Raw genomic sequence first — 27529 nt, 5'->3', positions numbered from 1 at the left:
TGACGCCGACGATGAGCGGCGGTCAACGGTTGAAGGACGTTTCCAGAGCGAGCGGCGCCCGGTTCACCGCGGCCCGTTGACCGGCGCCGGGACGCGGACGCGGGCGCGCACCGACGCGCGGGTCTCTTTACGCGCAGGAACAGGTTGTTTTTTTGGGTTTTTTTTGTTGTTTTTTTCCTGTCGGTGGATGAACTTCGCACTCTATTTTAATGATTCGAGACCTGAGCAAGATGTACCCCCCGGCTCGGCACCCGGTGAGTACCTATAATAATAATAATAATAATAATAATAATAATAATAATAATAATAATAGCAGGTGCAGGATGTGTCCAAAATAAACCCACGGGTTAACACGGAGCGTACCCGGGTTGGAGACCAGTGTCCGCACCATTACGCACAAAATGTCAGGACGTCTGCGAGGGGGTGTGTGCGCGTGTGTGCGTGCTTGTGTGTTCCAACGTGCGTGTTTGTGTTAGGAAATAGTAAGAAATGGAGGTGACCCTGTGTCAGTGAGTGCGTGTTATGACACGTTGGAGCCCCGTTTCTCAGTTTTTTCGCCTTTCTTGGCCTTGGTTTCGCCGACCCCCCCCCCCCCCCCCCCATATCTCCCCACCCCACCCTCCAAGGTCCCTCACCAGCCAGGGCAGCCCTTCAAGTTCACCATCACCGAGTCCTGCGACCGGATCAAGGAGGAGTTCCAGTTCCTTCAGGCCCAGTACCACAGGTAGAACATAATGCCTTCTGAGGTCCTTAATAATGTGAAAAAAAAAAGGTCCTGACGAATGTAAAATCATTGCAAATAGTTGAAATCAATCAACCGATCAATCCGGTAATTAGTAAATAACACTCTTACAATTACATAGCTGACTTACAGTGACAGGTTATTTGCTTTCTGGAAAGAGCACACAAAGGTGTTTGTCATAAACCCTAAATAACAACAATATTACACTACATGTACTGGGATTTTTCCCAAATCTTGCTGAAACAAACTGTACTTTGATATAAATGATTATACACCTCCGTAATCATTTTGGACCCCCCACTCCACAATATCCGTGCCGCCGTGCGGCCATTCCTGCCGATGCAATTCCCCTCTTGAAAATCAGAATTGCAGGTGGAACGTTGCTGCTCAGGCTCGGTGATGAATTGATACGACCGCTTGTCATTTTCCGGCGTAATATTCTATTTTCAGGGAGATTTAAGTAGCGTCGCGCTACAATAGATCGTTTTTCAACCTGTCCACATTAATCCGGGTTGAGATCCCAAATTTTTTCCTCGGATATGACACCTGGAAGTTTCATCCGAAGTGGCTTTCTTTTCGCCCGCGGCGTTCAACTCGGATTCCTTGAAATCGGGTCTATCCGCGGGCGTCGTGACGTGCGTTGTGAAGATTCCAGATGCAGCTCCCGGCCGGTCTAGTGTGGATGATCGGGTCCGTCTATCGTCCGTCTGATCGCTCGTGAACCCAATCAGAACCCTTCGACTCTCGCTCGCTCTCTCTCTCTCTCTCTCTCTCCCTCTCGCTCTCTCTCCGAGAGCGAGAGGTGTGAAATGCCGGTTACCTGACATGATGAAGTGTGAAATAAATTGCTCGGGGGCGAAAGCGTGCGCTGATGAGCCGGGCGGCCTCATCCAATGCATAATGATCCCCCCTCTCCTCTCAGCCATTTGATAATTATCGCCCAATCCCCGGCGAGGCCGGTCCGCCGGTCCGGTCCGCCGGCCAATCCTATGGATGAGTAAGCCGGCCCTGGCTAAATCAACCCGCACGTCTTTTGCATACGCGGCGGTGTGGAAGCCCAGATAACATTTTTTTTTTTTTCCCTCTCCATATTCATAGAGGCTTTTTCCCCGCGTTAGAAAAAGGACGACGCTCTTTTTTAAGCGTCCACCCAGGAGGTAAAGGAGGCTCGGATGTTCACCCCAATGCGAATATGTATTTTCGGGTAGAAAATGAATTTCCTTTCATCTTCGGGCGTCTCCTTACGCGGATTTGTCACTTTTACCCGATTATCCGCACTGGATGTCCCTCGAAACAGTGTCCGGATTCGTATATTTAAAGCATTCCCAGCATTTAAAACTTTATTCGTTTCATTGCTTTTTAAAATGCAGCCTGACGTCGTTCACTGGAGACCCGGTGGAGGTATCCGGTTTTGTCCGGCGTTAAAAGTGAAAGGGCCGCCGTTATTGCGATAACAAGTCCTTCAGTGCGGTCCCGATGAAAGCCGTCTAGACGACCATCGATCCCTTAATTATTGCGCTGGCCTCGCCGCCGGTGTCTCCACTTGTTGCCACCTTGGAATCAGAACAACTTTTTTTTCTTTTTTTTTCTTTAAAGCCGTGCCGCGACCGGATAAAAACCAAAGGGCGAAATATCCGCACATCGGCTCGTTTCGATCGCTCCGATATACAAAGAGACAACTGTAAAGATGATCATTGATCTATTTAGAGTGTGTGTGCGTGCGTGCGTGCGCTGCGCGCGCGTGCGTGCGTGCGTGCGTGATCCAATAACATTTGCCCTCTTGTCTGCAGTCTGAAACTGGAGTGTGAGAAACTGGCCAGTGAGAAGACAGAGATGCAGAGGCACTACGTCATGGTGAGCTTCCTGTCTGACCCTGAATATACATCACGCATGAACATCCTCACGCCGAGAAACGACAGACCCCCCCCCGGGCGCGTCAGCAGCAAAGTTCAGAAAACACTTTCCGCCAATAAACGCTGCCGGCATATAAGGGAACCTCACCTCCTCAATTCTTAAGTAAATCTCTTTCTATCAGACACCCGATGCGATGAGGTCTGGGTGTGAACGGGGTGGGTTTGCCTTTTCTCTTCATGTACAGTGCGTCACACGCCCGCACACCTCCGTCAGGTGGGGGCGTGTGCTCTGTTGTTTTTGATGTGTGTGCTTTCCGTCGGCGTGACAAGGCGACGGAGCAATAACATTTCTTTGTGTTCCTTCTTCCTCAGTATTACGAGATGTCGTACGGACTCAACATTGAGATGCATAAGCAGGTATGGAAACCGGTCTCAGGGGTCAATTCGTCGCGGCACTAAACTAATTCGGAAAGTATTCCGGACAACTTAGTGGCTGTAAAATATACATTTGGTGAAGGAAATTCTTTCAGTCTGCAGTAACTTTTATAGTTTAGTCATAGAGCTTAATAGTTGTTATCATGGATCTGATGTGGATGTATGCATTTATTTTCTTCCTTCACTCTGCATATACACTATGAAAATCATAACATGTCAAATACTAACGCCATCTGGAATCAAATCAGCATTTTTTTTTTTTTTTTTTTTTTGTCTTCTTTCAACGGCTGTTGGTTTTCCAAACCAGTAGAGTCATTAGTGTAACTGTCCAGGTTAAACCGCACATCAGCTTTGGCGCTAAATGGGGCGCAGCTAATGGCCCGCGGCTTCATTTTAGACCTTTGCTTCCGGAGAAATGGGCAGTGTGGGTAAATGCAAAGACACAGAAACCAGCGGAGCCCTGCTGCGCTTGGCTTTTTGTTTTCTGTTTAATGTCCGTGCCTGTGTACACACTGCGCTACTGCCTCCGTGTGTGTGTGTGTTCACACACCGTAAAGTCTATCTGGGAGCGTGTCTGAACTTGTGTGTTTTGTGTGTGAGTATCGACTGTATGTGTGTGATGTGTATTTACCCTGATGCCTGTGTGTGTGTGTGTGTGTGTGTGTGTGTGTGTGTGTGTGTGTGTGTGTGTGTGTGTGTGTGTGTGTGTGTGTGTGTGTGTGTGTGTGCGTGTGCATGTGAGAAAGTGAGAGAGTGTACCGCTACCCACAAAATTTTACTGGCACACTAATCAGAGTTGTCTGCTGAAATATGGGATGTCTGCACTATAAATCCTGCAGTGCGGGTCCCTGCTGTCTCCCATTTGTGAGTTTGTGCTTGTCGCACATTGATGTTCATTGTGTGTGTGTGTGTGTGTGTGTGTGCGTGTGCGTCTGTGTGAGGGAGGGAGAATATGGCCCATGGCCCTGTGTGGAGCACAATGTTTTCTGTCAGGAAAAAGTATTGGACAGTGAATCTTTAATCTCTGCCAGCGGTCTGTTTATATAACTGTGTGTGTGTGTGTGTGTGTGTGTGTGTGTGTGTGTGTGTGTGTGTGTGTGTGTGTGTGTGTGTGTGTGTGTGTGTGTGTGTGTGTGTGTGTGTGTGTGTGTGTGTGTGTGTGTGTGTGTGTGTGTGAGAGAGGGGGAGAGAGAGAGCAACGGTTATGCATGTGTGCATTTTTCTGTGTTTTTGTTTGTGTTTATGAGGCATATATTAGAAGCATGGTTTATTCAGGTTCATTCTGTGTGCGTTTGTGTGTGCCAGAGAATATGTGTGTGTGTGTGTGTCTGTGTGTGTGTGTGCGCGCGCCTCCTAACTGCGACAACAATGTGATTTGTGTGTCCGACGGATAGAACGGTAGAGCTGAAAGGGGAGACATATGGAGAGAGAGAGAGAGCGAGAGGGAGGGAGGGAGAGGGGGGAGAGCAGGGCTAAAGCCCCATTAAGACAATCGCCCTCTGCTACCAGGCGGATTGCCAATATTGCTTGTTTAGCATTTTCTCGGGGTAATAGGCCCATTGATTTCTGGCTGCGCTCGCTGTCTTTTATTTACACAGAAGGGCTCTAGTGCCCGGGGAGTGTAATGTACCAACGCTCGTTAAAGAGATATTGACTCGTAGACGGCGCGGGCGGGGGTAAAGAGGTGGGAGTGAATGAGGAGGAGTAGCGCATGGAGCCGATCCACGATAGGACAGCTAATCAATTCCAAATTAGTGAGACGGAGAGACGGAGAGAGTGAGAGAAGACGAGGCACGGAGGGAAGGGACCACGGCAAAAGAAATGAACGAGGCGTCGCCATAATTGAGACGGATGCGTTTTCATTTGGGTGTGACAGCCCATTTTTATTTAAATTGCCATTGATTTTGTTATTGCCACACCGGTTCTTTCCGCCCCTTTACGTCGCCGTAAGTATGTTATGGTAACCCAGATATCCGTCGCAAAAGCCCTCTTAAGACAAAGCTTTGAGAAGGTTCAAATGCTGAGGCGGATTTGGACCCCAACACTGTTTAAAATGCGTCTGACCTTAATTTAGTTATTCTAATAGCCAATTACCATATATGAAGCACACGTCACCATCATTTACTGTGCCTGCGAGGTGAATTATAGCGGGGTTCGGGGTTCAGGGTGTTTTAACTTTTTTTTCTTCGTTTTTTACCGTCATACGCACGTACCGCGAGGCAGTTACTCACAGTGATAAAAGCCGACCACCGACAGAGCATGAAGGTAACGGGAAACCCAATCTATAAAGAAAGCAGTTTACTGGCTCATTAAGGCTGTTTTTTTTTTTTTTTTGCTGCGGTCACTCTGGATTTTTTATTTTTTTTTCCCCTTAACTCTGCAGCTTAACCACCTTTGTCTTTCACAGACGCGCGGGAGAGCAAGGCAGCTCATTACGGCCGCTCCATTAGCTGTATTGGTTAGTGGTGAGAAGTGGTGCTGATGTGATGCTTACGCAGCTCCACTCGGGGAGGGGGAAGACACCTGATCTGTTCCAGGGACGCACTCAGACCTCCCCGGTCCAGCGTTTGGAGTATCTCGTGTGTCTGGGGCCGGGCGTCGTTTAAAGGCCGCCTCTAGGATTTGTTTCCTTTTAAAAAAAAATCTTTTTAATGTGTTTCTACGGCACTACCGTGCACTGTGGAGGCAAAACTTTGAGATGTTGTCCCGTTCACAATGGTTCTCCGTTATTGTCACTGTCTGGTTGGCGTTGGTGAGGATCATCTTTGTTCAACACTGGCTGTGATAGTGTTTCTAATGCACGACACGGTGACATGAATTACTGACCGCGCCGCTCTTTTTCATTTGGAGCAAAATCTGTGGAGAAAGCGGGACTGGAAATTGTCTGGAGGTGACCTTATTTGATAGTGACGAGTATTTGATATCGGCAATACCTTGACTTCGACAACGGCCCTCAAACAACGCTGCTGCAGATATTTTTGATGTATGACGGTGTTGATGCTGTTTGGTCGCTAAAAGTAAAAGTAGCGACCAAGGCCTGAACCACCTGCACAACAATTACCGCAATTTCTAATCAGTCGCAGTGCGTATTCCCTGAGATACATGTCACAACAAGTAACTCTGTGTCACACTTTGCTGGTGTGATGCTGGTTCCCATGTGCTCCTCAAAGAATTCAAAAGAGACAAAAAAATTCAAAGCGCTTAGATACCAACAAAAAATCCCATTTCCTGCGCTTCTGTGTAGTTTCTGCGCGGCTTCTCTTTCAGCTTTCTCTCCGTGGTGTCCCTATGGGCGTTAAATGCCCTGATTTGCAATGCAAAGCCTTTTGAGTATGTTTCCACTCAAGTCTCTGGTTGTCACCGTGTTTGTCTGAAGAGCCAATAAGATGAGCTTGAAGTGGTACTTCTGTACTGTTGTACGGCCTTCCCTCTTTATTCCGCTCGCTGGCAAATCCTGCTTTCATTTCCTCCGAGTTCTAGATTGTCTGTTTAGGTCACCCTTTTTTTTTTTTTCTTTCATCGGGATGTTCTTTCGAGTGGCACTATTACTCACGATATCTTTGTCTGTGCTGTTTTCTTTTCAGCCCATTACACATTCATCTGCTATGCAGTATTTAACTGGTGTCAAACGTGTGGTCATCGATAACATTACATTACATTTACATTTAGTCATTTAGCAGACGCTTTTATCCAAAGCGACTTACAATTGTTCAAACAGCGACGGACACAGCCATCAGGAGCAATTAGGGGTTAAGTGTCTTGCTCAAGGACACTACAGCATGCTAGCAGGAGGAGCCTGGGATCGAACCAGAAACCTTTAGATCACTAGACCACCAGCTCTACCTCCTGAGCTACCATCCCCATTATATAAGTATAAGATAAGTAGTTAGTCGTTTTTTTGTTTTTTTTTAATTATAATTCAGCAGCTATGACAACAGGTATGAATCCATGTTGGACTGAGGACAGTTTCGAGGACAGTTTTTCATTAACTTACAAGTCCATCCTGGTATCCTGACCTGCAACCCAAAATAATAAAAACATGCAACATTTTTACAGTGGTTATTTGTTTATGCTCACAGAGTGTGTGTTTCTCTGGGTCTTTTTTCTCCTTATGCAGCGAGCAAAATAAGGAAGTAGTTGGTAGAGTATCAAGATCACTGATCAGCCACAACATTAAAACCACTGACAGGTGAGGTGAATAACATTGATCATCTGGTTCCAATGGCACCTGTCAAGGGGTGGGATATATAAGGCAGCAAGTGAACAGTCAGTTCTTGAAATTGATGTGTTGGAAGCAGGAAAAATGGTCAAGAGTAAGGATCTGAGCGACTTAGACAAGGACCAAGTTGTGATGGCTAGACGACTGGGTCAGAGCATCTCCAAAACGACAGGTCTTTTGGGGTGTTCCCGGTATGCAGTGGTTAGTAGCTACCAAAAGTGGTCCAAGGAAGGACAATTGATGAACCGGTGACAGGGTCATGCTCATTGATGCATCTGGGGAGTGAAGTCTAGCCCGTCTGGGGCTGCATAGCTGCAGACCGGTCAGAGTGCCCATGCTGACCCCTGTACACCCCTGAAAGCACCTACAATGGGCGCGTGAGCGTCAGAACTGGACCGTGGAACAATGGAAGAAGGTGGCCCGGTCTGATGAATCACATTTTATTCTACATCATTAGGGACCGATCCGATGGAGCATCTGTGGGATGAGCTGTTTTGGCGGCAAGAGGTGGAGCTACACAGTATTAGTGGTTATTAGTGGTGGTTTTAATGTTGTGGCTGATCGGTGAATGTATATTGCCATAAAAGCAAACGGGTCTTGGGGTGTTATACACAGATCTCAATCATCTATAGGCACGCCTACTTTGTGGTTGGTTAGTCAATCTGAAGACAATGTACAGATTCAATTACACTGTCATGATTTTAACTCAGGTCCCACTTCAAGCCAGACCAGCTCCACACTAGAGATGGTCTCAGGATATGTGCGTCCAGAGAGGAGATGTTTTTACACAGACTTTTTAATTTGTTTATTGGTTGAGTTTTTTTGGTCAGCTGAAATGGTGACTCATTTCGGGTGGATTGCCAATTAGCGAAGGATGTGTGGTCTGACAATTAGCGCTTTGATGGGGTTTTCAAAGCGACACGAGCCGAAGAGCCCGATCTCACTGGCACCTGAATTGCAGGTGCATCAGTCACACAAAATGACCTTAACATCAGTCTTAACACCCATCGGATCTTCAGTCGGCCACTTAACAATCCCTGTAGGGGCAGCCAGGTGGACAGACTGATTTGGCTGCCGTCTGACTAACATGGGCTCAGAGAGCACGGTAAACTGGATTACAGCAGCTGATTTAAACGGCCTTTATTTGATCTGTTAACATCAGCTCCTCTGTGTTTTGAGCTCACGCCGACCTTTACAGGTTCCTTGCAACTAGTTTTGGGGGCAATTTCTCAAGCTGTCATGTTTGCGCCACCATCTGAGGACCAGGATTTGCATTTGGAATGTGTTTCAACTACTTTTGTTTCCTTATATAAGCTGCAAACCACAAACCAAATTGTTGTTTCTGTTGTTTTGGTAACCTTCAGTGAAATAATAGGTTATGAAGTCCTTGCTTGAAATATTACAACACATTACAGTGTATCATGCTGTAGTGTCCGTCACAAAAAAGAAATAAAGAATTACTGTAGAACGATCACACAAGGATGTAGATGTGTCAAGTAAAGACATCTTTAAAGGGACTGTATCGTTGTGTGTGTGTGTGTGCGTGTGTGCGTGCGTGCGTGCGTGTGTCCGTGCATTTTAAGCTCGCCTTGCACTACTAGCACTCCCCTTGGAACTGTGAAACGCACAGCTTCCTGTTCAGAAAAGAGAGAGATAAAATGAGACAGCGGGAGCGAGCGAGGGAGGGAGAGCGAGAGTGAGAGAGAGAGAGAGCGAGAGAGAGAGAGAGTGCTCCATTCCTTTAAAAACAAGTCTTCAATGAAAACATGGGATGAATACAGATCGTGTGTGTGTGTGTGTGTGTGTGTGTGTGTGTGTGTGTGTGTGTGTGTGTGTGTGTGTGTGTGTGTGTGTGTGTGTGTGTGTGTGTGTGTGTGTGTGTGTGTGTGTGTGTGCGCTCTTCCCTCTCTCGCACCGTTGGTTGTCTCAGTGAGTTTTACAACATTCGGAGCTTATCAACTGATCTGTGGGGACTGCTGATTTTGACGACCGATACCCACGGCGGCTTAAGCGTCTGTCTTTAGCAGAGAGGACGTCGGTGGCGTGTGAATGCAAAATACATGTTTTGCGAACGACGTGCGTTCGGCGGGCACGGCACTACACTTCAAAGCAATAAGTTGATCTATGTAAAAAAAAAAGAAAAAAAAAAGAAGGGAAAGCTTGGCTCGTTATCGGTGTAAACAATTTGCAGACCTATAGCAGGCAAATGGCTTCTGCACGCGTCCCTCAAGATGTTTACTCATGTGTAGTTTGCAGCCTGTGCCCCGCTCAGCATCCCCCACTGGCTGAAGCAATTCTGCTCAGATATTGTTTACCCGCTGTGTCTGAATCTCTTTAACTCTCTCTCTCTCTCTCTCTCTCTTTGTGTCTTTAATCACACTCACCTGTACTGTGTATTCTTTTCACGTTGGGGATTTAACATACAAGCTGTACACCAAAATAAAAAGCGGCGCTGATAAATATATCTCTAAAAGCAGGGCTGCCGATCGATTAAAAAGCGACGACGACAACAAAAAAAAAAAGTAATTCGCGATTTGCTCTGACCAAACGTGATTCATCCTTTGTGTTTTTTTCTTTCTTCTGAAGCTCGTGATAATTAGATGTTTAACATTTAAATGTAAAGTCACGGAATGAATGTAGAATCAACACAAAGGAAGCGTATTTACATTAACATACCAATGTGTAATAGCGTCTTTTTTTTTTACTTTGAACACGGATTCTCTCCTGTGAACTGCAGAGCTCCAATTAAACCATCAAGGCCGTCAGAGCTGATCATTACTCACATCAAGTCCAACGAGTCCCCTGTGAGAGAGACGCCCTTTGCTTGCTCGAGCATGTTCATCCTCCGTGCTCTCCCGTCTTCACACAAAGACGGTTCCTCCCGACGGTCCATTATAAGAGGCGTCTCCCGATGGAATTTGAATGATTACTGCAGTCCATCGTCTTCTATTACTGTGTGTTAATTGGCTGGCGGTTTTTCGGCTCTCCGGGTTTCGTTATTCGCCCACGAGCACCACACTCCTGTAAAGTAGATTGGCGGAAGCCCTGTAACGTTGGAGATCGGTTTGAGGTGATGTTTCAAAGAGAAATTCCTCGCGTGGTGATTTTGGGAAATTGGGATTTATTTTATTTTTTTTGCGAACCGTTCAGATTCATTTTGTTTTATCTGAAGATCCGCTGAGCAACTTTTTCAAGTGAAACCTTCCGCCTTAAACTCCACCTGTGTCCTGATCCACCTTCAGCCCGGTTCAGTTTGGGTGCCAGGGGGAGGGGGACCCGGATAAAGACAAAATGGCGGACCTCCGCAAGAGGCACCTCTGCGGGTTGACAGGAAATCACGTGACGTCAGTGGCCGGACCTTTTGGGAACTCTTGGGCCCCGGCGTCACACGTCACATCGTCAGCCGCCGCAGGAATGAAACAAAACGAAGCTGCGTTAGTTGCGTTTTGCACATTGCGTAAAATTTTTCGAATTAATTACAGAATAAATGCGTTCATTTTGCCAGCACCACTTCAATGCACTCATGTAGCCGAGCAGAGTTTGAAAAATATTTCACATCCTGCAGTACAGTTGTTAATGTCAACAATTCCGCTAGAAAGGGAAATAAAAATCAGTTGAGAACAAGCTATATTTGACCGTGTAGGAATAGTTTCGAGCGGAGCTCTGGATGCTGGAGCGCCTGTACTTCAGGATGAGAGTAAATCAGAGCCCTAACTCTCCATTTGAAAGCCACATATGTGCGTGTGTCCCTCCGACTCGGTTTCATTACGCTGTCTCTCCAACCAGCAGCCCATCTGGATCCCTGCCTGCAGCATCATCCCAGTCCCACATCATCATCTCCGATATTAATAGTGACAACAGCAATATCCCACAGTCTGCAGGCACACTCGGCACGACAACCAAGCCTGCATGTTGGTTAGCGAGTGTGTGTGTGCGTGCGTGCGTGTGTGCGAGTGTGTACGTGTATGTGCGTGCACACATACACATACATGAGTGGTTGCATAATGTATGTGTGATTGTGAATGTGTGAGTGTATTATGGATTTGAGAGAGCAAAAGGTGGAAGAGAGAGAGTGATAGGTTTGGTAAAGTGTGTGTGTGTGTGTGTGTGTGTGTGTGTGTGTGTGTGTGTGTGTGTGTGTGTGTGTGTGTGTGTGTGTGTGTGTGTGTGTGTGTGTGTGTGTGTGTGTGTGTGTGTGTCAGAGAGCAACATAGTGTGAGACGGAGCGAGGAAATTGTATTAAAGTGGCCTGCGAAGGATTTTTTGCCTCTGAATCATTGTGAAGTCACCTGATGAAGATCTAAACAAAACAGCATCATAAATACGTTTGGTTGCTATAATAAATTTACCAAAATTAACATTCTGGTTATTATGAATTTCGGTATAGTTAAAAGTCTTTTTTTGTCTGTTTGTTTGTTGTAGATTTAGATGTTATGTCATCTGAAGCTGCTGTTTACCATGCAGACAAATATAAACAAATTCAAGCAATGCAAGGTCACTATCGATTTGGAGTCGTGGTGGCAATAATGGATGTATTTTTTTATCCATGGCCAAATTTTCTATTGATTTTATAATTCCCTTTGGCTGAGCGGGGGATAGGTAGCAAAAATGTGATGGCAGGGTAATGAAATGTAGGTACAGTGTCTGTAATGAAACTGTGGTTGCCTAGGTTTTTGAAGTCATAGTAGAATTGCTCAAAAAAAACACCGACCTGACCTGTCCCCCAAATATTAATTCAATAAATAACATTGTTTGCAGTGCTGGTTATGTAATAGCACCGGCGTGTGTGGTCCATAGTTACATGTATGCATTCCCGTGTGTGTGTGTGTGTGTGTGTGTGTGTGTGTGTGTGTGTGTGTGTGTGTGTGTGTGTGTGTGTGTGTGTGTGTGTGTGTGTGTGTGTGTGTGTGTGTGTGTGTGTGTGTGTGTGTGTGTGTGTGTGTGTGTGTGCGTGCGTGCGTGTGCGCGTGTGCGCGCGCGCGCGCGCGCGGCTGCTGGAGGTGAACTGAACGTGCCCAAATCTGTGTGTCTCGCAGGCGGAGATTGTCAAGCGGCTGAACGCCATCTGCGCCCAGGTCATCCCGTTCCTCTCTCAGGAGGTAAGAAGAACCAACAGCCTGCTGGTCGTGAGTAGACACCGTGGGTGTAGAGAGAGAGAGAGAGAGAGAGAGAGAGAGAGAGAGAGAGTTGAAGAAGTGGTGTGAGGCGGCTCATGACGCAAAACACACACACATACATACACGCACACACTCAGTACACCCTTACAGATTATCCTCGGCTAATCCTCCGAGCTTGGGATAGGGAGATATGCCCTGAACTTATTAAATGTCTCCCACTAACATATGCACAAGCCAGGGGTTGAGTGTGTGTGAGGAAATTCTTTTGTACACTGTGACAGTGTGTGTTTGCAGCGTGACAGTATGCAGTTACAGTTGTGCAGTTGTGCGTGCGTGTGTGTGTGTATGTGTGTGTGTATTTGATTTAAAATACACTATGTGTGGAAAAAAAGCAGATGTGTGATGTGCATTTCATTCAGTTTGTGTGTTACGGGCGTGCCGCTTCGTGTGTCCTACCGTGCATGTGTACTTTGAGTTATCTATCTTCGTGTGTGCCCTTGTGGGTATTTTTATTCATATTATTTCTATTTTATGTCAAGCACGTTGAGACTATGTCTACATGTGCTATATAAATAAAATTCACCTTGTGTCTGTGCGCGTGTGTGTGTGTGTGTGTGTGTGTGTGTGTGTGTTGTGTGTGTGTGTGTGTGCACGTAGCTGTAAATCCTTCCTCTGGAGGATTTGAAAGTGTGTGTGGAAGGGTGGGAACAGCAGGACAGGAGTGAGTGCGAGCTCCAAAGCTCTCCTCCAGATTAGCTGCGGATTAGGAGGGTTTAGGGTGGATTAGGAATAATGGCATTAGACTGTGGCGCTGCTACACAGCGCTGAGAGAGGAAACGGCTTTCACCGCTTTGTTTTGCTGTAGAGCTTTGTTTGCTGTGTGTGTGTGTGTGTGTGTGTGTGTGTGTGTGTGTGTGTGTGTGTGTGTGTGTGTGTGTGTGTGTGTGTGTGTGTGTGTGTGTGTGTGTGTGTGTGTGTGTGTGTGTGTGTAAACAAGAAAAATAATGATGCTGCTTTTAGTCTTCCTCCCTCCAGGCTGTGGAATTTCAGCCCCTGTATATCAGAGACTCAGGACATTTGCAAAAGTCATTTAAAAATACGCTTAAATTTTTATTTTTACATTATAGTTTGTTATGTCTCTTTTGTTTGCACATATTTTTGGTTAAGGCCTTTTAACCTACACATTTTGTAGTTTATTATTATTATTATTATTATTATTATGAGGGGTCCAGCCGGCACGGCTAAAAGTATCTGAAATACGGCAATACGCAGAGACATGCTTGAGGGCTCGTTAGAACCGGGGCGTTTCAGACGTCGTTCGAGTTTGATCAATGGCGGTCAATGTTTGAAGGAGAAATTAGTGAAAAACTCTCTTGATTTCATTCACTTCAGTAGCAGGCCGCTTTCATCATCCAAAGTTATTTAAGTCCAAGCTTCGTCTTTCGGAAGTCATTCCCCTCCAGCAACTTGCGAGTGCGACATCTAGACAGACAGCTTGAGCCAAGGCTGCGTTCAAAGGAAACTCTGAAAACTGTGACTCATGCTGCGTTTTACAAAACCCCGGAAACTATAATCGTTCAAAGAAGACGTTTTTGCACGGCAGGAAGTTCCAAGAACCACTGGAGGAACAGAGCTTTTCTTTTGTGTCCGCACTGCGTCATCCAGGAACGATCGTTACACTTAAAACGCTGTTCTTCAGGGATATTTAAACTGAACACCAGAGCAACACTCAGTGACGCAAGTGCACGTGCACTGGTCCAGACGCAAGTGCACGTGCACTGGGTCAGACGCAAGTACACACACAGTGTAAGAGTCAAAAACAGTCAAAAACATATTCCGTGCTTGTATCCAAACACATGGAGTTCGCGTGCAGCTCCAGAGCAACGGGTCTGTATTGTGTCTTAAATTGTGCCATTTTATTTTAGTCCTAAAAGTTGAAAAAGTTGACGACATGCCTTTGAGGGACATGCAGTGTTTAATCCATTTGAATAAAAAAAACCTGTTGTTTGTAACTTCCACACGGAGTGAATTCCTTCCACAGCGACACTGTGAGGCAGGACTCTGTGGACTACAGGAAGTAGACAGACACCTTTGAAATCAGCCTGTATTAGTAATTATGCGTGTCACAAGGACTTGGAAAACTCGCGTCACTGCGTCATTACATCAGCCGATGCTGTGTTCAATGGAAACTCTGAAAATTAAAACTGGTTTTAGTAATAATGGTGAGGTAAAGATGAGCAACAGCACGATTGCTAATTGGTGTCGATGTGTAACTGATGGTGTGTTTTAGGTAGCTATGAAAACTTCAATCCGTATCTAACACGTCTAAGGTGGACCCCGTGTATTGCTGCCTGCAGCTATATTTATTAATATTATTATTTACGTTTTTTTTTTTCGTTTATTCTTGGGGGGACGGCTGACGGCCACGCTCACTGTAGGCGTGTGTACACATTCCAGGTTTTAGTTTGTCTTTCTTATCCCTGAGTTTGCTTTTCAGCACAGTTCAATATGAACCTTTCTCTTGGAGTGCTAACATCAGATAGTGACGTCAAGAAAGCACAAGACTAAATAAGTGCTGTAGTAATGTATGGACGGAAAATAAAAGTTACATGTTACTGTAATTGAGTATTTTTATTTTTTTACTTTTGCTGAATGGATTTATTTAATTTAAGTGTCAACATTTGAAAATGATCCTGATTGACATTTGTGTTTTTAAAACAAATGTTTAATATTGAGTCTCCTTTCTTTAGAATGTAATTACTGGAGGTGGACATTATATGAGCTTTTGAAGAAACTAAACTCATAGAGGAAGAGTTGTGTTTTACTCTTTTCAATACTTTTATGAATACTTACCTTCTTACGTAATCAAGTACATTATTTGTACAAACCTGAGTACAAATGTCCAATACTCTTTCCTCCACCCCTGGTTTTTCATTGGAGGACAATATCAAACTGATTCCACTGTTACTTCATTCACTTGTGTTGTGTAGTCACGGCTGTTTGAGTGTGTACTTTCACGCATTCACGCCTTCATGAATTAATTATTTCACACATTAGGTCGTCGATTACGCAGTCCATTGCAATCCTGTCGTACGATAGCGGTAATCAGCGCCAAAGGATGTTTGGATTAAGTGCTCTGCTACCGTGCTTCCCTCCCTGCGCAGAGTGGCGCCTGAGCACCGAATCAGTGTTTTCTCCAGATCCAGTGGATCCAGTGTCGGGGCGGTGGTGCAGTCTGCCTCACCAGATCAGCATTTAAGGTCGATTTTAACAAGGAAATCTACACCATTGTCTGTGTTGGGTGGACTACACTACAAATCCCAGAATTATATTCGAACCCCTTTTTTTTTTTAATTTTTTAAATTTTTTTTAATTTTTTTTTTCCCAACACGGTTTCACTTCGTCTTTACTTTAAGGTGGTTACTTACCTTCTTTAAAGTTGGTCTCCTTCTATCGATTGATCTATTTGTCTGTTTTCTTGGTAATTTACTGACCATAACTCGCTGCGCTGCTTTATCAAAATCACCTTCACCCTCTCGTGCCCAAACTTTGTATTCGTGGCGGGAAAAGGCGGACCCCGCCACCAACAATGGAAGCAGCATACAGACGAGCACATGCAGAACACAAATACATTAAACGGCCGTTTCTAAAAGCATGAAATAAGAGAGAAGGTAAGCACACAGCATAATCTGTATGAGGTGCTGGTACGATTCAAATAAGAAAAAAAAAATATATATATACCTCACTCTCCGCGTATCTCCATATGGTTCTTTATTCATCAACGTTTCGGCAGGTTCGCCTTCATAGATGTCAGGTACCCTGAGGAAGACGAACCTGATTAGCTATGTATTTTCTCTTATTTGTTTTCTTAAAAAGTGCCAACTAAAAAAGGAACAAATATTGAATTGTTTCACAAAATAATCTAATGGATTACCACTTTAAACGGCCCTCCTTACTCAGAGTGTCTGAGAATGGATTCGTGAAAGGTGCACATTGATTAACATTCAGCTGACATAATCAGCTGGCTGCAGTCAGAGCACATTACTCAACGCACCGTCTGAATTTATATCACAAGCTTTATTTGTTTTGAGCGCGTGTCTGCATGTAGGCCTGCACTGTATGTGTGTTTGTACATGAGTTTGCATGTGTTTCTATGTGTGTGTCTGTTTAGCGGGGTGTGTGTGTGTGTGTGTGTGTGTGTGTGTGTGTGTGTGTGTGTGTGTGTGTGGTGAGCATGTGTACAATATGTACTGTATGATGTGTATTTTTGTATGTAAGTAAGTAAGTGTGAGATTTTGTCTGGTGTATGTATGGTATGTGAATATGTCTGTGTGTGTGTGTGTGTGTGTTGTTTTGTATGCATGTGTGTACTTGGGCATATGGGTGTGTGTGTGTGCGTGCGTGCGTGCATGTGTGTGGGTGTGTTATTTTGTATGCGTGTGTGTGTTTGTGTGCACATGTGCGTGTGTGTGGATGTGTTATTTTCTACGAGTGTATACGTGGGCATATGGGTGTGTGTGTGCGTGCATGTGTGTGGAAATGTTATTTTGTGTGTGTGTGTGTGTGTGTGTGTGTGTGTGTGTGTGTGTGTGTGTGTGTGTGTGTGTGTGTGTGTGTGTGTGTGTGTGTGTGTGTGTGTGTGTGTGTGTGTGTGTGTGTGGGCATATGCATATGTGTGTGTGTGTGTGTCATGGTCAGACAGGGTTAGGCTCAGTCAGGTTAATTTCCACACCTGATAAACTCTTTGATCTGCTCCGTACTTTGATGTGCAGCTTATGGATGTTTCTCTGACTGGCTCTGGTCCAGCTGCCTCCCACCTCCAGCTGAATTGACTTCTGCTTAGCATCTCTTCCTCCTTTTTCTGTATCTGTCTCCGTCTGGGCATCAGCATTCAGCGTGCGTGGTCTTCACCGAGTTGCATCCACCATCGAAACATTGTTTTGTTTTGTCAAGTAAGAGTAAATATGTCGTACAAGGTTCATTTGTTTTTAAGCAGTATATGGCCTTTGCGGAACTGTGTTTCAAGTTTTTAAAACGATGCAAATTATTTAGAAACTGGTATTGGAATCAAAGTTTTAATTTGCAAAAATTGAAAAATATATTTGCCTGTAAACCCTACTTCCTTCATCCGTCGGCTTGTCAGTGTCTCTGTGTTACAACGTGACGTGTCTCCATTTCTCCGTTTTGTTTGGCGTCAACACATTCTTGCGTCCTTTGCTGGTCAGATAATTAAGGATTAAGGATAACAGAAACATTCTCTTAAATTAATAAGGGTTTAAACTAGGGCTAGACCGATTTAAATCTCTAGTTCGCTGGAAAACCGGGGAAAGATGAATGGTGCTATTCTACCCCAGATTCATGATGAGCACAGCCACAAGCTCATACCTCTCTCTCTATATATATATATTTTATTATAAAAAAAAATTCTCACAGAGCTCCTCATTAAAATGAGCAGCTGGCTTGATTTCTCAAATAAGTACAATCAGTTTGAGATAACGTGTAAGTACTTCCTCGGTTGCAGTATTGGAAATAGACTGCAGTAATGTATTTAAGTACCGTGCTGTCAAAGCAGCCATGCTTTTATTACTGGTTGTTTTGAACACATTGCTCCTTCTGTATGTTTCCTCTTCCCGCTGCTCAATCTCTTTCTAACCTTTACTGTTGTTTTCTCTACCATCATCTCTACTATCTCTCTGTCAATTTCCATCCCTTTTTCCTCTCTCTCCCCCTCTCTCAGCACCAGCAGCAGGTGGTGCAGGCAGTGGAGAGGGCCAAGCAGGTCACTATGGCTGAACTCAACGCCATCATTGGAGTGGGTGTTCCACACACAGCACTAAATGCAGACGCAGGCACTCACACACGCTTGCACATATGTACATTCTATGTTTTATTCTTAACTTGCAGAGGGAATGCACACACACACACACAGAGAGAGAGAGAGAGAGAGAGAGAGAGAGAGAGAGAGAGAGAGAGAGAGAGAGAGAGAGAGAGAGAGAGAGAGAGAGAGAGAGAGAGAGAGAGAGAGAGAGAGAGAGAGAGAGAGAGAGAGAGAGAGAGAGAGAGAGAGAGAGAGAGAGAGAGAGAGAGAGAGAGAGAGAGAGAGAGAGACGTTATCACGTTTAATGTCCTCTGCACACACGTGGCTTTAGATGGACGTGCTATATAGTCCTGCATCCAAAACTGTTGTCTTTCTGTTTCCATGTATTGTATATTGGGCACGTGTTTCTGGGTCATTTATGTATTCATTGTGTACCCGTGTGTGTGTGTGTGTGTGTGTGTGTTCAGCAGCAGCAGCTCCAGGCCCAGCACCTCTCCCACGGTCACGCTCTCCCCGTGCCGCTCACCCCGCACCCCGCTGGCCTGCAGCCCGCTCTGCCCCCTGGAGCCGGCACCGCCAGTCTGCTGGCCCTGTCCTCAGCGCTGGGCCACCAGCTGCCGCTCAAAGAGGAGAGGAAGCACCACGACAGCAGCAACGAGCACCAGAAAGGTGCGGTATCGACCAAAACCATTAATAATGGAACCATTCTGAGGCATTCCATCCCAAAGTGATGTATTGCTTTTTAATGGAAAATGTAATAATGTTGACGTTTGCGTTCAGCATCAAGGTATCTGTATCAGCACTGGGACTGAACATTCTAAATTTAAACCAAGACCTAAGATATTTTAGTGTGGGATGTGTTGAAAAAGGAGATTTCATGTTTTTAAATTCTAAAAGGTTTGCCCTGTTGGGATGCATTTTAGCACCATGTGTTACGCTCAATGACTCATAACAGATGTGAACCGAATCGCTTGAACTTGAACTTAAACCTTTAAACATCACAAAAAAAACAATCAGGTAAGAAGTCAAAGTCCACAAGTTTTATTTAAAAAAAACAGGCAGGGCTCAAAACCAGGAGATCAGCCAGAGAAGGCAAACTTAACTGACACTGGCTGTTAGGCTCACGGACTCAGACCAGAGGTGAACCCAAAAGCACGACGCAGGGGAGCGGGTGAAAGTTCACAAAGCAGGGGGTTTATTCAAACCAACAGGCCAGGGTCAAACAAACCAGGATATCTGTCGACGAGGGCAAACAAGTCCGGCAAGGAACAGGCAGGGAATTAAAATCTGTGAGACAGGCAGAGGATCCAAAAACCAGGGAATCAACAAGGTAATAGGGAGATCACTAGATGACAGGCTGGAGAGCTCAGCCTAAGCAAAGACAATCTGGCACAGAACAGAGGAGGGAGACCAGTATAAGTACTGGGTGACTGATGAGGAGACGAGCTGCAGGTGAGGGGAGGAGCGGGAAACCTAGGTGATGTCGAGCAAAGGGGAGTGGCCGAGATTAACTTTAAATAAGTAGACAAAATAATGCTGGATCTCAGTGAGGATTCATGACACAGGCAGAGAATCAGGGTCCAGGGAATCAGGCAGAGAATCAGGGTCCATGGAATCAGGCAGTGAATCAGGGTCCAGGCAAACAGGCAGAGAATCAGGGTCCAGAGAATCAGGGTCCATGGAATCAGGCAGAGAATCAGTGTCCAGGAAAACAGGCAGAGGATCAGGGTCCAGGGAATCAGGCAGAGTTTCGGACAGAATGTACAGGAAACAGGTAGTATTGCGGGAGAGCTCAGTGTAATGCAAGAGACAGTCTGGCAGAGAACAAAGGGAAGTGGACTGGTATTTATACTAACAAGGGGATTAGCTGATGTTTCTCAATAGTAAAGTGTTAAATGACGTTGTTCTATGAGCAGTTATACAGAACCTGCATTTCAATAAGGCCTGGGTTGAAAAATAGTGAACCTGTCCTTTAAAATACAAATTTTATCTCTTTTAATCTTAATTTGATTTAATTTAACTTGTGGTTGAACCAATTCAGATATTATATGTTATAACCGTAAAATTAACAGGGCAGAGGACCTGATATACTTAAATCAGTAGCGATTAATTAAATCATCACTTCTATCATCTGGACCATAAATACTAGAGTATGGCAGTATAAATACATGCTCCTGCACGAGACGCCAGCACCCGTGTGTGCACGATGCTACCGTGTCATTGTGTGTGCATTGTTCAGAGAGATGGGGGAAGTGGGAGCTCAGGCAGTCCATTACTTCAGAATGTGAAAAGGACAGAGTGAGGGAAGAGAGAGACAGAGCAACAGGAACTGCGTGTGCAATGTTAATGACTCAATTACAGTTATGTCGTAATGGAGTTTTACCATCAGCAGTTAACCCCACAGAGGTGGCTGGGGTAATACTCACCTATCCCTCATTAAGTAGCTGAAACGGGTGCTGTCATTTTGGATTCCTTAATTTCCGCAGATCTAAAAACAGAGGCAGTAAGCAAAGGATGAGATATATTGAAATGCTTGAAAAACTTAGATATTTCATATAAGTTTGATGTTTTACAATATAAAACTGTTTATTTTTAGTCACCTTACCGACATCTAACTGTTCGCTGACATTTATCAAATGAAACTGGATTATGTACATGTGGGGTTTGAAATTTGTCATTTTTGATACATGTCATTAAGAGTAGGAGAGAAAAAAAAAATAGATCAATTATTATAATATACTATAATATAATATTATAAAATATAATATACTATATAATATTATACTATCATACATTAGTAATTAATAATACATAAGTAATTTCCCCCTGGGATTATTATAAGTATTTCTGATTCTGATAGATTAGCTATACACTAATCGGTCTCACTCTTCAAGCGGTTTTCAAGTTTACAGTTGCAAAATAGTGCACTGTGTTTGGAGTCCAGCTCATCTGAAGTAAATACCATTTAAGTCCGTTAACTTAACCCCAACGAGTTTGATTTGGCTCAAAAACTGTTCATGATTTTAACAAAGCATTGGAATTACGGATACACATGAGGCAATTATTTGGAACCATTTTTCCCCTTGAGAATTCACTTCCTTATCTGGGCTGAGGTGGCAAACAAAGTTTCATCAAGCCTACAAGGTCCATAGTTACATGTATGCATTCCTGTGTGTGTGTGTGTGTGTGTGTGTGTGTGTGTGTGTGTGTGTGTGTGTGTGTGTGTGTGTGTGTGTGTGTGTGTGTGTGTGTGTGTGTGTGTGTGTGTGTGTGTGTGTGTGTGTGTGTGTGTGTGTGTATTTGTGTGTGTGTGTGTGTATTTGTGTGTGAGAGGCTTTTCCTCTTTATTGTGGTTCTTGCATGAACATTAAATCCTTCATTCTCTTTTTTCCTTCTTTCTCTCCTTCCGCCTCCTCAGATAGAGACTCCGTCAAGGTAAGACGCTCCTTTCTCTTTGTTTCCTGCGTATAGGACGGCCCTCTAAGGCGTTCTCATCGGCAGAAACATTCTGAGATATTCAGTAAAGAGACAAGCGGTTATTGATTTTTTTATTTTTAAATTATTATTATTGTAATATGCAGAGGCTTGATTGAGAGAGAAGCAGAAGGCTGAGTAAGCAGATATATGTGAAGTTAATTCTTCATTTTCAGTTCATATTTTGTTCATTTTTTTGAAGGATTTCCTTCAAAGATTTTTGGACAGTCACCCTTGTCTCTGTGTGACACCTCACGTTTGTCTTTGCGCTTGAGAAAGAGTGCCAAGCTGTTGTGGGAAAGGATGGGATGAGAGAGGTTTTGTTCTTTTAGAATTTGTAGTAATTAATCATTTAACAGAGTGCCCGCCCCCAAGGGAAATGTGTGGTTTGTTGAATCCTCAGTGGGCAGATGAGCATTCCTCTGTCCCATCAACCCAGACCCATTACCTTCACACACACATGCCGAACAGCACACACACACAAACATATATGTATTCGGAGAGACAACATGGCTGGACTAATAGTCTGAGATTTCTCCAAAACGTAGTATTTCAAATACAACACGGCATGCAATGCAACACATTTAATACTTGATCACAAGCCCATTTAAGGAGTGTGTGTGTGTGTGTGTGTGTGTGTGTGTGTGTGTGTGTGTGTGTGTGTGTGTGTGTGTGTGTGTGTGTGTGTGTGTGTGTGTGTGTGTGTGTGTGTGTGTGTGTGTGTGTGTGTTTCGTTCACCTCCAGATGAACATAAATGTTTGCAAACTGCAGCCTCTTGGATTCCTGGCTGGCTGCCAATATCTGGGAGAGTCATCCAAAATGTCAGCATGGGGCTCGGTCTGCCATCTTTGGCTTCCATTTGGGCAGGCTTGAAATATGGCCTCCGACGGTCTGCTCCACCCTGACTGCTCTGGCACCACCTTAGCTCCAACCAGGCTCATCTCCAATTTGGATTTTCTGCCTCCAACACCTGACAAGATGGCGGCAAGCCAAGACCCAAGCTCCAAAACATGATTATAACGAGACAACCCGTCACGTTAATAGGGTGCAATATTGGGGAATAAAAAATTGCAATTAAAAACAGCGAAACATTCTACAATAAGGGTCATTTTGTTGAGATGATTGATAAACTGTAATGAACTTGCATTCCCTCATATTAAAAGTAAAAAAGGAATAAAGAACTAAAATTATTAGAGAATCAAACAGAAATGTTTGCTCCTGCTCCCAGGTATTCATATCCCCATTTACCATTTCTATATACTGTATACTGTATATATACTGTATATATGTAAGCATACATAGACATGAAACACACACACACACACACACACACACACACACACACACACGCACACACGCACACATAGGCGTTTAGCAGCCCTGTGTTTCTGCTGCGTTGCAGTAGGCGGAGACAGGAGGGATGTTTAATATGTTGCCTCCTGCCCCCCATGTAGTCATATCCTCCTCCACAGACTGTGGGCACCATGATGGAAGCCATTAGCTGTGTGTGTGTGTGTGTGTGTGTGTGTGTGTGTGTGTGTGTGTGTGTGTGTGTGTGTGTGTGTGTGTGTGTGTGTGTGTGTGTGTGTGTGTGTGTGTGTGTGTGTGTGTGTGTGTGTGTGTGTGTGTGCGTGCGTGGTACATTATTCAGAAATCACTGGCTGGGATAGAGAGACCAAAAGAATTATGAATGTCTTTCATTAGTGCGCTGCCTAAATATGCACACGCACACATACGTAGACACACACATACATTACCACATGCACATACATACATGCACACACACAAACATGCATACACACTCAGTGACACACGCCACACATATATACACACACACTCACGAAGCTTGTCTTTGACATGGCCGCCAACAGTCACTCTTCATGAAACCAATAAGCCCCTTGTCAGTGGTCTTTAGTTGCCTTGGCAACGGTCCACTGGGTACCGCATGTGTGAATTGCATGAACATCTGTGCCTTAATGTCCTTGGCATTAGCACCTCGCTCTGAGACAAAGGTGTGTGTGTGGGTGCGTACGTTTTTTAACAACGACTCACTCAAGCAGTTTTGTTTGCGCTAAAGTGCTGCTCCTCACCAGGGCGAGGTCAGCTCTTATTTATGAACAAATATTTTAGAATTTCTAAACAACGACTGCTGTAAACCAAAGTGTTGCACCATGCAAAAACCAGAAAAAGCAAAGACAAAAAAACAACAATACAGTATCTCAACAAAAATTTTATATTTTTCAAACTTAATGGCACACACACCATGTGCCATTAAGTTTGGAAAAATATAAAATCCATAAATTCATTTATTCTTGCATTGATTTAAAAATTATGAAATTATATTTCTAGGGGTTGCCTTCCTTGTTTCTGCTTAAAACAACATTTTAAAACCTGTTGAGAAACCCTAACTCTTACCCTCTCATTCATTGAAAGAAAAAATGTAATTGGTGAATACGTAAAAAGAAATCGTTGTTAAACTTTGCTTGGAGCTGCGCTGAAAGGTCTTGAAGGTCTCTAACAGAATGTGTGAGATGCATACGACTAAACAAAGTCACATTTTTTTTGTCGTACCATACAATTTTAATGACTCAGCAGTTTAGGAAGGCAACATTTTTTAAACAGGAAAAGTAGTCAATGGGTTTCCTCAGAGAAGCCAAAAAGCGATCAGCTTTTAGTTCTATTCCAATGATAAGATAATCCTTTATTAAACCCACAGCACATACAAAGGGGAAAGCATGACAGCAAGAGGCATTAGTAAATTACAAATTATAAAAAAATAAAAAAATAAATAAGTAAACAGTAAGCAAAGGGCAAAAGCGGGGGGGGGGGGCTGAGAAGTGTCAAATTGACAGGGCTGCCTTAAAAATGTCAGACATACCGACCAAAAATAGTAAAAAAAAAAAAGTATTTTCTATTCAACTTTATATTCGTTGCTTTTCAAGGTATTTTCTCCAAGGGAGGTGAAATACACATTGACTCAACAGAAAAAAACAGATAAGCATGTGATGAAGTACATAGTAAAATACCATAACCTATTTGAAATATTGAATGTCGTATTTATCGTAATTTACTGATAATTCTATTTCTGGGCCAGAGTATAATTGAAATAGTGTTTTGATAAAGGTTTTCAATACAAATAAGACAATCAATGATTGTATCATCCCGACAAATACGGATACCAACGCAAATATTTCCTCCCCCACCACATCCCTGGTTGTGTCAGCTGAAGCATCAGATACTAATTGGAACAAACAGTGGCTTAGATAGAGGATTAGTAAACCAGAGCCTGGGCTTTAGGACTTGTCTGTGGTCTGTGCACAAGGCCCCCAAATGCAAAACCGAGAGATAGAAAGATGGGGGGAGCGAGCGGGGGACAGAGAGAAGACGTGAAGTGCAGGGCTTGCAAGAGGAAGAGGAAGAGGAAGACTCTCTCAGCGTCTAACTCTCTCTCAGTAACCTCAGAGAGATCATCTGATCGTCCCACGGACGTGACCACGCCCGGCTGCTCCCAACAGCAAGCGGTGAAACTGTTGGGTCTGGGTTGACAACTGGAAAGGGAAGAGAGGGGAAGGAGGGGTGAGGGAGTTAAAAGAAGAGAAGCTAAAGAAAAAACAGCATAAAATGGAAGAAAGGAAAACATTTTTCATATTCGGAAATCAATATGGAGGCATTCTTCTTCTTGTTCTTCTTCTTCTTCTTCTTCTTTATGTAGAGTTAACTGACCTCACCACAACTAAAGGCACACACACACACACACACACACAAAAGGAGGACCTTCATTTGTCTCTGAAGTGAAATTAATTTTCAGTGATGTTATTGAAAGAACTCTGTAGCATAATTGATCTAATCAGTTTGGTGTGTGTGTGTGTGTGTGTGTGTGTGTCTGTGTGTGTGTGTGTCTGTGTGTGGTGTGTGTGTGTGTGTGTGTGTGTGTGGTGTGTGTGTGTGTGTGTGTGTGTGTGTGTGTGTGTGTGTGTGTGTGTGTGTGTGTGTGGGATGATTTGAGCTAAATGGAAACTGGGATCAACACCAACTTGTCTCACTCAGACACACACCTGTACGCACACAGCTGCTGTCTCAACATTGATTACGCACACACACACACACACACCCTCCCCTTTGCCATTAACACTTGCAGCATGACAAAGGGCAGTAGAAAGGTTTAGAGGCGTGAGTTACTGGAAAGGTCGAGTTAAAGGTCCTGCTTATTTTGCCTCTCTCTTCCTGTTGGACCGCTGGGTCAGAGAGAGAGAGAGAGAGAGAGAGAGAGAGAGAGAGAGAGAGAGGAGAGAGAGAGAGAGAGGAGAGAGAGAGAGAGAGAGAGAGAGAGAGAGAGAGAGAGAAGAGAGAGAGAGAGAGAGAGAGAGAGAGAGAGAGAGAAGAGAGAGAGAGAGAGAGAGAGAGAGAGAGAGAGAGAGAGAGAACATGTTTGTTGGACATCCTCTGTTTTTTTTTTCCTCAAAGCAAAATGTGTTTGATTGAGACACATAGTTAGACTTGTTCTCTTATTAAAGTTATGCTCAGCCAATGAGAATATATCTTAACATGTACCGTTGTTTATATGATGTGAGTAATATGTGGAGCCAGAGATTTTAACAGCCATGTTCCTTGGAAAGGAACAGAGAAATTCAACTTGTGATGCTGGTCATTTTAAAATGTTCCCCTCGTGTATTATCATTACCAACTGGCTGCACACTGCAAATGCCAGATATTTCCAAATTCCACAAAATTATAAATGGTATTCAAAAAAAGAATCTCTGAAATAACTTGGATGAGAATTGAAGGTTACGTTTCAGCGATTCGTGAACATTATTAAATTACACCAATCAGCCACAACATTAAAACCACCACTAATAACCACTGATACTGTGTAGCTCCACCTCGTGCCAACAAAACAGCTTCTGACCTGTGGAGGCATGGACTCCACAAGACCTCTGAAGGTGTCCTGTGGTATCTGGCGCCAAGAGGGGCTCCATGGATCGGGCTTGTTGTTCCAGCACATCCCACAAATGCTCCATCGGATCGCACCCTAACCCCACCCATCCACATGATGTAGAAGAAAACGTGATTCATCGGACCAGGCCACCTTCTTCCATTGCTCCATGGTCTAGTTCTGATGCTCATGTGCCCATTGTAGGTGCTTTCAGTGGTGGACAGGGGTCAGCATGGACACTCAGCAAATTTTGTGCTGCAGTAGCTCTTCTCTGCGATTGGACCAGATGGGCTGGACTTCACTCCCCAGGCACATCAATGAGCCTTGGGCGCCTGTGACTCTGTCGCCGGTTCACTGGTTGTCCTTGCTTGGACCACTTTTTTGTAGGTACTAACCACTGCACACGGGGAACACCCCACAAGACCTGTCGTTTTGGAGATGCTCTGACCCAGTCGTCTAGCCATCACAATGTGGTCCTTGTCAAAGTGGCTCAGATCCTTACGCTTGACCATTTTTCCTGCTTCCAACACATCAACTTCAAGAACTGACTGTTCACTTGCTGCCTGATATATCCCACCCCTTGACAGGTGCCATTGGAACGAGATGAGCAATAGGTTTGGGCACAATTAGGGTTAAGTCGTTGATCAGAGATCGACTCCATCGATTGACTCCATCGATCGCGATGGACATTGATGACAGAGGACGTTTATTAATTTTTTATCCACCAGGAAACATCAGAGCATTGAAACGGTGTCAGTGCAGTTTACCGTGTTCTGAAACTGGAGCGGAGAGGGAGGCAGGGAGGGAGGGAGTGGGAGGGAGGGGGCGTGTGCGTCCCCATTGTCGGGACAGTGGGGACACACGTCTCCCCGTTGCTCTTGGGACTTAATTGAGTAAAAACTGGATGTTTTTGTGTAAATGCACTTCTGTAACGGGG

The 27529-nt window shown here is 44.4% G+C and overlaps 1 protein-coding gene across 11 annotated transcripts in view; it reads left to right on the top strand.

Annotated features, from left to right (window-relative positions):
- Positions 1-209: 209 nt before the first annotated feature.
- The window catches only part of LOC307232604 (transducin-like enhancer protein 4), a gene marked incomplete at both ends in the record, with an annotated part of 40116 nt that continues 12796 nt past the window's right edge, over positions 210-27529 (top strand). For 3 of the 11 annotated variants that reach the window (XM_080003693.1, XM_080003702.1, XM_080003700.1), the window contains 7 exons: positions 210-254; positions 627-724; positions 2533-2596; positions 2968-3012; positions 12286-12348; positions 18655-18853; positions 21603-21619. In XM_080003693.1, the coding sequence (XP_079859819.1) occupies positions 210-254; positions 627-724; positions 2533-2596; positions 2968-3012; positions 12286-12348; positions 18655-18853; positions 21603-21619 (531 nt within the window). Of the gene's footprint in view, positions 255-626; positions 725-2532; positions 2597-2967; positions 3013-12285; positions 12349-18103; positions 18179-18651; positions 18854-21602; positions 21620-27529 lie in introns of those variants that run through there. The other 8 variants (XM_080003701.1, XM_080003695.1, XM_080003696.1 and 5 more) reach the window with 7 other exon arrangements.

Source organism: Zeus faber (assembly GCF_960531495.2).
Source record: "Zeus faber genome assembly, chromosome: 7".
NCBI classification, from domain to species: Eukaryota; Metazoa; Chordata; class Actinopteri; order Zeiformes; family Zeidae; genus Zeus; species Zeus faber.
Note: the sequence above shows the minus strand (reverse complement) of the source record. Positions and strands in the feature narration are given on the sequence as shown.